At 45.9% G+C, this 10,255-nt stretch overlaps 1 protein-coding gene and 1 long non-coding RNA gene across 2 annotated transcripts in view; both read left to right on the top strand.

Moving 5' to 3' along the window:
• Positions 1-4,861: 4,861 nt before the first annotated feature.
• LOC309333884 lies at positions 4,862-5,959 on the top strand. Its single transcript, XR_014152754.1, has 2 exons — positions 4,862-4,943; positions 5,186-5,959. It is a non-coding gene; the product is annotated as an uncharacterized lncRNA (long non-coding RNA).
• Positions 5,960-9,279: 3,320 nt separating this feature from the next.
• Positions 9,280-10,255, top strand: part of URM1 (ubiquitin related modifier 1) — a 30,959-nt gene continuing 29,983 nt past the window's right edge. The window contains exon 1 of the mRNA XM_081847822.1: positions 9,280-9,385. Within this exon, the coding sequence (XP_081703948.1) occupies positions 9,351-9,385 (35 nt within the window). The 5' untranslated portion in view covers positions 9,280-9,350. The remainder of the gene's footprint in view (positions 9,386-10,255) is intronic.

Below are 10,255 nucleotides of genomic sequence, written 5' to 3'. Positions count from 1 at the left end.
TCTCAAACCCCGTTGTGATTCTGAACTGTCTTCTTCTTATCTGGAAGGGTTAGGCTGGAGAGGGGTCTCCACCATTCCTCCTCTGCCTAGTCCCTGGCAGGTCTATCTATATAGGCAAACCACAGTCATGACTCTATGCCATGAATGGCGAAAGCAAGCAAGCTAGACCATAGATTGCCCGCCATATCTTTGGAAGCCCAAACCACGGTTTGGGTTCCAAACCAGTATTTAAAAAGATATCTGAATTAAGCCGCTGTCTTCAAGACAAGGAGGTAAAATCATCTGATGTTGCAGCTGCTCCTGTTTCAGCGGTAGGAAAATGGAGACGTTTTAATTAAATTCCCCCCTCCTGTTTACAACTCTAAATTGCCTTCCACGTGAGAAGCTTTCCACATCAATGGGAAACTCCCTTCAATTCAGCACTGACTAAGCTCTGCAAAAGATAGTCCTGGGAAGGAGATACACAGGAAAGAGGGAGATATGTGCTCCATATTGAAGATGGTAAAAAAGAAATAAAGGAGAAGCCCTCCTCCTCAATTAGCTTGGTGGGTGTTTGGCTAGAATGGCTGTTCATGGCTGTCTCGCCTTGAAGCTTAGGAAGTTCAGTTTCCATTTTCTCACCTGCTATCAATCACAGTTTACTAAGCTTCCTTGAAAACGTGCCCCCTTTCCTAAGGTGTCTCCGTGTGTAATTCCAGCAGCTGACATCCTTTGGGCATTTGTCTGGGGCACGCTGCTAACGTCTGCTGTGCGGACTCCCTGTGTTTTCCTTGTTTAGTTTTCTGACCTGGTACTCTGAACATAACCAGGTGGCAAGTTCTCAGCTACCCACCTTTGATTTACCCTGGTGCCCCCAGTTTAGTGTCATTCTGGGGCAGCTTTCACCAATGTTGTACCTTCTGGATGTTTAGGACTGCAACTCCTACCTGCAACATCTGGAGGACAACAGATGCACAAAGGCTGTTCCTGGGGTATTGTGGGAAACTGAAAGGATAGCTAGACTTAACTGTCCTGTGCTTCTCAGAACGCTGCCAATGTAGCCAGGTCAATCTGCCACGGCCCCCTGGCCATGGAGGGTGCCCTACAAGAGGACCGTTTTCCCAGGCCTTCCTCAAAACTTTCTGACAGACATGTTCAACAGTGGAGCACGCTCCTTTGGGAGGTGGTTGACTTTCCTTCCTTGGAAGGTTTTAAGCAGAGGCTGGGTGGCCATTTGTCAGGGATGCTTGAGTTGAGGTTCCTGCATTGCCCGGGGTTGGACTAGATGACCATTGGGGTCCCTTCCAACTCTATGATTCTGTTATCCTAAACCTGAATCTGAACTTGGGCATCTCATTTGTGGTTGCAGGAACAGGTCCTCCTAATGCCAGTTTGCATATTTTAAAATAAATCCATTGTTTTCTTTGTGGGGTTGTGTATTTGCTTTTATTGTTTTTTTGGTCTTTTTTAAAATCAATGCTGTTTCAACATTTACTCAGGGAACATGGTGCATGCAGCAAGAGGTGTCAATGTCTCTGTGTGTCTGTTTTGGGAGGCCGTGGAGAAGAAAGGGGGTACTTTACCTACCATATGTGTGTGTGTTTTTCCCTGAATTGTAAAGTAGGGAAAATTGTGTTTTACCTCTGATGCTTGCTCATGATCATCACACGACATCTTCTGCTATCTCGAGGCACCATGGCTTGTGATTCCTGCAGTGGAACTAGGGAAGAAAATGGAATCTTCATGTCTAATAAAAGAGGATTTCAAATTTACTTGCCATTGTTTTGTTGTTTTCTTCTTTTGCTATGGGTAGGGGATGATTTGCCCTTCAGCTAGATCCCAACTTTACAGGTGGTATTTTATTCAATGTTAAATATGTTTGCCTTGGCTTCCAACATGTACCCCTTCCAAGGCCATGGGCAAAGCAATTCATAAGATCGCATAAAACAAAACAAACCACTTATTAAACATAAATATTTATAAATTACTTAATCAAAGAGCTCTCTAAGTGGTGTGCATAATAAAATGTTGATAAAACCCTGCTAAAATTCACAGAACTGGAGTGTGGGTGGGTGTATACACACATACACAGAGACACCTATTAATAATACAAACAACAACAATTTTTAAGTTGGATTTCTCAAAAGCAGCCTAAGGCTGAAATATAAAACATAGATAGCTTCAAGCTGAAAACAACAATCAATCTCTATGGTACTAAAAGTACAGAACTGTGTCCCTAATAGAGGAATTGGTTAGATTGAAAAATGTTAAATAGATCAAAGAATTGCCTTCAATTTTATGTATACATCTTTTATTACAAGTGCTTATTTTTAAAATGCCGTTGGTAAGGTGCTGTAGCTCAGTGAAAGAGCAGAAGGTACCAGATTCAGTCTCCAATAAACGGCACTGAGCTCGAAAGGCAAGCAGCAGTAGGAAGTGGTGTCTCCTCTTCTATAAAAGCCCACCAATGGAGTGTAATAACTATAGGCTGGTCACCAACACCCCTGTCTTGGCAAAGGTGGTGGAGAGGGTGGTTGTGAAGCAGCTGAAGGTATTCTTGGAGGAGGCTGATTATCTAGATCTGCTACAATCTGGGTTCAAACCCGACTTTGGAACTGAATCAGCCTTGGTGGCCCTGATGAGTGACCATTGCTGTGACCATTGCTCCATCTTTCAGCGGCTTCTGGTACTATTTGTTTACCATTGTATCCTTCTGGACTGACTCAGAGGGATGGGCATCATAGGCACTGCATTATGGTGGTTCTTTCCATATCTTCAGGGTGAGTGCTCCTCAGCACCTTGGCACTTAACACTATGAGGCAGGGAACTACCCTCTCTCCAGTGCTATTTAACATCTGTTGGGAGCGGCCGTTAGGCACTTTGGAACAAGCTGCCACTAGTATGCTGATGACAAGCAGCTCTGCTTCTCTAGATAGGTGTCTGAGCATAGTGGTGGACTGTATGAGGACCAATAAACTGCCTGAATCCTGGGGAGATTCTTTGGGTGAGTGGTTCCCATATCCAGGAAGGTGAGCTACCTGTTCTGCATGGGGTTGCACGCCCTCAGAAGAAACAAGTGTATTGCTTAGGGGTGCTCCTGGTTACACCTTTGTCACTTAGAGGCCCAGGAGTCCTCTTTGGCTAGGCATGCCTTTCACTAGCTTTGTCTGGTTCGCCAGTGACAGCCATTCCTGGACAGGGATAGCCTGGCCACTGTAGTCCACACATTGTAATGTGCTCTATATGGGGCTAACTTTGGGCCTTGTTTGGAACCATTTTGATTTTTTTAAAAACTGAATTAGTAGTACAGGCACACCCCACACCCCATTTATGTGTTTTCAATATGTGTGCAACTCTGCGCTTGTGCATCGTGCCAAACCTGGAAGTGACCCCAAAACATCACAAAAAGGGGCAGGGCAGGGATGAAATTAGGTGTTTGCGGCTTTTTCAATGGTGTTTCAAATATAAGCAATTTCACTTAAATGCGTGGTGCTTTGGAATGTAACAAGGGGGGCGGGTTGCCTGTATATAAATATTTTAGTAAATAGATAAAATAAGAGGCTGCCTCCCTTGCCTCAGCCACAGGAGTGTCTGTGTATTATCTTAAAAATGGGGGAGAGGCCATAGGTCATGGAGAGATCATTTACTTTACATGCAGAAGGTCTTAAGTTCGATCTCCAGCATCTGCAGATAGGACAGAGAGAGGGCCCTCTCTGAAACCATGGACAGCTGCTGCTAGTTGGTGGAGACAACCTTTGGCAACCTGGTGCCCTCCAGATGTGCTGACAGAAGTAGACCTTGGTAATCTTTTGTAATAAGGCACCATGGGTGAGGCCAAAAATTGGCACCCCCAAATGGATCTCCTCAGTTATGGATTTTCTCAATCTTGTGCCCTGTGTGAGGGAACTGCCCACACCACGCTAAATCTGGGGCTGGGGCTCACTGCAGCCGATGGGAGCCATTGTTCAAAATGCCTGGAAAGTACGAGCTTGGCAAAGACTGGTATAGACAAAACCAAGCAAGAAGAGCCAATGGTCTGACTCAGTGTAAGACAGTCTCCCAGGTTCCTGTGTTCCTAAAACAAAATAAAGTCTGCTTCTTTCATCAGAAAATAAGATTTTACCCATGTAAATATGTAATTAATAATTAATAACCAACCCATCAACATAGGTAAAAACCCCAACAATATTATTTATGTGTATCTAAATTTTAGGCACATGTAAATTCAGGAACATATTATAAATGAGAGATGGGGGAGAGAGAGTCCTAGGTTGGCATCCACCTGTCTTGAGAGACAATGGAGTGAGCCTCCAGGGATGAAGTCAAGCTGCTGTGTTAGCAACACCAAAGTGACCTCCCTGGGGCGCAAGCCTGGGTAGTGTGTAGGGAGGTCCTGGGCTACCCAGATGGCAAGACCCCTCTCTCAGCCTCACTGATGTGGTCCAAAGGAAAGCAGAGCAAGATGTTTGGCAACAGCTTGGCTGCAGAAGTTGCCAGAAGGAAGTATACAAGGCTCCATCCAACTGCCTTAGGGACTCTCCATTCCACACTTGTAGTGTTAGCCTTTTCTTCTCCCAAAGATATCCCACAAGGAAGTTGAAGTTTTAGATCAGAATTTTCCTTCTTCTAGATGGATTGCCTTCCCTGGTTGATGAGCCCCATCTACTCCTTGCTTTCCCACAACAGCACATGCAAAACGTGCCTTCTTGACCACTGGACCTGCTGTTGGTCCCATCCATGATGGGGCTATTTTCCTCAACTTCTTCTTTTTTTTAATGTAAACTTCTGCAGAGGACATGAAAAGCCAAAGTATATTGGTATTCTGTGTTCATGCACACAAATTTACAGACTTGTGCACCAGAGTTAAGATGCAACTTCTAAAGCATTAGGGAGTGGTTAAATTTGTTGACACCCATTTGCTATGAGACAACTCTGCATCTCCACCAAACAAAGGCAATACAGTGGTGCCTCGGGTTAAGTACTTAATTCATTCCGGAGGTCCGTACTTAACCTGAAACTGTTCTTAACCTGAAGCACCACTTTAGCTAATGGGGCCTCCTGCTGCCGCTGCACCGCCGGAGCATGATTTCTGTTCTCATCCTGAAGCAAAGTTCTTAACCTGAAGCACTATTTCTGGGTTAGCCGAGTCTTTAACCTGAAGCGTCTGTAACCTGAAGCATATGTAACCTGAGGTACCACTGTAAAGGAAAGCAAAATAGGGATAGTTACCCAGGAAAACTACCACCCTCCCTTGACAAAGTTTGCATTTATAGAATCATAGAAATGTAGAGTTGGAAGGGACCACGAGGGTCATGTAGCCCAACCCCCTGCAATACAAGAATCTTTTGCCCAAGGTGGGGCTCAAACCACACAACCCTTAGATTAAAAATCTCATGCACTCTGGCTGGCCTTGTTGAAGAAACCACGTTATTAGCAAGATAACCAAGGGCCAAGGCGAGGGCAGCGAGCGGCCTGCTTCCTGGCGGAGGGGAACCTCCAAGTGGCCTCTGGTTCATCTATAAAAGGGGAGGGGATGGATGGCAAGCTGCTTTTGAGTATCACTTTCAGCTATTCTGAAGGTTAAATGCCTGTTTAGAGCCCCCTATTGAAGGGCGGAGGTGGGGTTTCTCGCATTGTTTGAACACCCTCCAAGCTTTGTTTAGCTGCTTTCAAGGAGCCTGTGAATTGGGGGGGTGGGGTGGGGGAAAGCGCAGCATCCACTCCCCAAGCGGCTCCCCCTGGGCTCGAATAGAAGGGCCTCGTCCTGGCAGGAGAGGCTGGCTGTTTCCTGTGAGGCCTCAGTAGGCTGGGGCTGCCCTGCTTTCTTTGAGCAGCAGTTTAACCCAAGCTCAGAGGCCGGCCTCCACCTTACTGATCTCTGCTTGACACCCAATTACCACATGAATGAGACAGAAAAAGGTTTTAACTCCCCCTGACCTTCCTTTCCCCCTCCCCCTCCCCCTCCCCGCCATATCATTTCTCCCTCCCATCCCCCTACCCCCAGACCCCTTTTCTCTGATGCAGAAGGGAGTGTTCAACACAGAGACTGGGAGAAACCAAACAAAAGCCGCAGAGCCAGGAACCCTTCATTGTCATGGCCTGCAACAGCGGCTCCAAGCGCTCCCGTCTGTTATTCAAAGGCTTCGAAGTTCGACTTGCTGCTGGCTGTTTGAGGGTTCCTCATAATGCTTCACTGAGAAATAAACGGCTCCTTTCGCAGGCGGAAAAACGTGGTCCGTCAGCGTGGCCTGCTAAGTCACGCTGCATGAAATGTCACTGTCCTCCCTCTCTTAATTAAAAATGAAATATACGCCACTGTTATATTTGTTGCAGGTTGTCTGCTGGAAAGAACGGTGTTGGGTTAAAGGGGAGCCTAAACGCAACACAGTGCAGGGTCAGGCCCTAGCAGTGGGGCACTAGGTGGGGGTGCCGAGAACGCGCCCTGTGAGTTTCTACCAACAAAAATAGGGTCATAGAGTCATAGTCAAAGAATTGTATAGTTGGAAGGGACACCAACCGCCTACAATGCAGGAATTCATATACAGTGGTACCTCGGGTTACAGACGCTTTAGGTTACAGACTCCGCTAACCCAGAAATATTACCTTGGATTAAGAACTTTGCTTCAGGATGAGAACAGTGCGGCAGCAGCGGGAGGCTCCATTAGCTAAAGTGGTGCTTCAGGTTAAGAACAGTTTCAGGTTAAGAACGGACCTCCAGAACAAATTAAGTTCTTAACCCCAGGTACCACTGTACAATATTCCTGACTAGCATTCTTCCATGCCAAGCAGTGCTGACGGGCCATTCTATGTTGCATTCCTGTGTTTGGCAGTGGCCTTTGTGGCACTGCTTTCGGAAGCGGAGTGCAACTGTCGGAGAACATTTCATCTCAAATTGGATATTGTTCCAAAAGTTGGGTGTCCCCCTCTCTCTGCCAAGCGGTAGCAAGAGTCCATGGAGGCTCCAGGCACTCATGCAGGGCCTGTGTTCCTTTGGAGGACTAAGACATGGCAGAGACTGTCACAGCTTTGAGAAATATGGTTTATTCACCTATTTGCACCTTCAGTCTGCATGGAGGGGGTCCAGATCATGGGTATGTTACCGGTTGGGGTGGGGGGGTTCCTGCTACAGGTAGGCAAACTAAGACCCGGGGGCCAGATCCGGCCTTCTAAATCCGGCCTGTTCCAGGAATCAGCGTGTTTTTACATGAGTAGAATGTGTTCTTTTATTTAAATGCTTCCATCTGCAGTACTGAAGGGTAGAAACAACAATGTACCATACAGTGAACACTCATATACCCTTGTGAAGCAGAGAATGTAGAAATGGTGAGGCCTTTTTTTGTGTATTGTTCCTTTTACTGTGATATCCACTGTCAATTTATTAATCCAATTTTACAAAGTATACCAGGAAGATCTGAAGTGTTTTATACTGATTACCTCTTGGCTGACCAGTTTCCTGAGATTACTGCCAAGGCAGTTCATTTTTGTGTGGCAGCAATAGCTTGTTGACACAGGATCTTAATTTTAAAATTATCAGCACTTTATGGCGCTTTTCATCATTTTAGTATATAATTTTATATTTTTCACTGTTTTATATTCTACATTGTTTTTAATTTTATATTTAATATTGTATTTAATTGTACATTATATTGTCTTTTATGTATGCATAATATTGCATTATATTGTGTCTTTTTTGTATTCTGTTTTCTTCCTACCTTCTTACTGGTCCTTGACCGAACCAAATATACTAGTACTACTATGCAATGCTCCAATAGATACAATAGAAACACAGGGTTGTTTTCTGAGCTCATTCAGCACCTGCAAAGTAGGAGAGAAAGTCTCCATCTCAAACCCCTAAAAGATACCTTCCATATTTCTTGCACTCCCAACTCAGTCCGCCTCAACCAGCATAGCCAATGAACACCTAGGAATTTGGGAGCTGCCGTTCAGCAACATCTGTAAGGTCACAAATTCCAATTCCCCAACCTATATTTTTTCAAAGCCTTTAATACAGTGGCAGGAGAGGATGGCAAGTGTGGCAGGAAGATTCAAGGACAATCAAAAAAACATTTAAACATTACAGTGTAGTGTGGTATAGTAAAGTAAATAAGAAAGGTTGGAAAAGAGAAAGGCTTGTGGTGATGAGCTTTTCTCAAATTAGACCTAATATAAATGATATTGCCCAACAAAAGCAAGCCCATACCTCTCATTGAGTTTGTAGACATACATAAGGTACACATAGGAGGTTCGTTTATAATTACATTTTGGGAATGATTCATGTTCTTATGTAGTTGCCTTGTGTTTTTTTAATTTCTCATATTATAAAGCAGTTGTGCTCCATGTTACAAATCAAGCCCTGCTTGTTTTTGTTTGTTTTCCAATGTATTTGTTATCAATAAAAAAATTGGTGTGGCACAAAAAAATTGTATTCCGAAAGTGTGGCCCATAGAAAAATGTCCCAGAATCACTGCTTTAATATGTAACAGGCAGCTGAGAAGGTGCAGGCTAGGGGGTTGAATTCTGGTGCTGGAGGAGATTCTTGAGAGTCCCATGGACTGCAAGATCATGCCTATCCATTCTGAAAGAAATGAGCCCTGAGTGCTCACTGGAAGGACAGATCCTGAAGCAGAGGCTCCAGTACTATGGCCACCTTATGAGAAGAGAAGACTCCCTGGAAAAGACCCTGATGCTGGGAAAGATGGAGGGCACAAGGAGAAGGGGATGACAGAGGACGAGATGGTGGGACAGTGTTCTTGAAGCTACCAGCATGAGTTTGACCAAACTGCGGGAGGCAGTGGAAGACAGGAGTGCCTGGCGTGCTCTGGTCCATGGGGTCACGAAGAGTCGGACACGACTAAACAACAACAAGGTGGTTGTGGGAAGAATGAGAACTTCCAGACTTTTAGAAGACATCTGAAGGCAGCCCTGTTTAGGGAAGCTTTTAATGTTTGATGCATTACTGTATTTTAATATTTTGTTGGAAGCTGCCCAGAGTGGCTGGGGAATAAATAAATAATTATTATTATTATTATTATTATGGTCCAAGATAACAACCTGTGTTTGCAGCCATGATTTCCAGGGTATAGAAACTGCGGGACCTAAAACTGATCAGCAAGTCTGATACTTCTCAGTTACTTCTCAGCTGGCAACTTTTTCGGACACCCTGGCTACCAGCCAGAGCAGGCAACACTAATCTGGCCGGGACATACCCGCGGTTCCAACCAGGGCAGAAGGTGGCTGCTCCGAGCTTTTTCAAAACGGGCGGGCGGGGCCAGGCCTCTTCCGGCGCGCCGTTGCTCGGCAACCTCCGCCGCCCACGGAAGCAGACGCGGCTTCGCGCTTCCGCTGCGGGCAACGCCGTTCCCTCACAAAAGATGGCGGCGCCCTTGTCTCTTCAGCTGGAGTTCGGGTAAGGGAGGCGCCATCGGGGCGGCGGAGGGTTTCCTTGCCGAGATCCCGCGTGGGGAGCTCAGCCGGTGAAGGGGGTGCTTGGTCTGGGGGTGGAGGGTCTGGGTTTGGGTTTGGGGTGAGAGTGTTCTTTTTGGGTGGGTGGAGGGAAACGGGGGCGCCATTGTTTCCCATTTGGTTTCTAAAGCTTCCTTTCTTCGCCCTCACAGGCTACTCTTCTCCCCATAGGAATCTTCCTTTCCCTACATCGCCCCGCCCCCCCCCGCCCCACACTCCCAACAGAAGGGGCTCAGGACAGTCGCTTGTCCCCGCCTCCCACAGCAATGCAGGAATCGCATCTAAACACAAGGATCACACAATGACTCCTCTCAACAAGGGGAGGTGACACATCGTGGCTTTTAGCTTAGGAAAAAGGAACACAGGGGAGGGGCGCAAAGTTATGCACGGTGCGGAGAAAGTGGAGAGGCATACACTTTCCTCCCTCATAAATACATACAATATCTTCTCATTATTTTTTTAAAAGCACCATAGATTAAAAGAGGGTGCTGTGTGTGCATATACTTCTTGATTCCCAGTGGTTTGTGGGGGGTGGAGTTCATACTGGGGCAACCTGGTGGTGATGGGGACTAAGAATGGGGTGCCTAGAGACTTAACAGGCAAGGTAGATTTCCTCCATTCAACTTAAAGTTACTTGTGGACTTTAAAAGGGTTGGGAAGCAGAGAACTGAAAATGAGACTGACTGTCATTGGTGCTTGTGACTATGCCAAGGTGGCAGATTCACAGGTTTCATGAGAAGGAAAGCTTGCATGAAGATAGCCCTGTCCAATTTTGGCCCACAAATGAGGCTTCCTATTCTAGAAGTGAAGTGAA

The sequence above is a fragment of the Podarcis erhardii genome (assembly GCF_964252035.2).
Source record: "Podarcis erhardii genome assembly, chromosome: Z".
NCBI classification, from domain to species: Eukaryota; Metazoa; Chordata; class Lepidosauria; order Squamata; family Lacertidae; genus Podarcis; species Podarcis erhardii.
The sequence above is the reverse complement of the archived record's forward strand: the minus strand, read 5'-3'. Positions and strand labels throughout refer to the sequence as shown.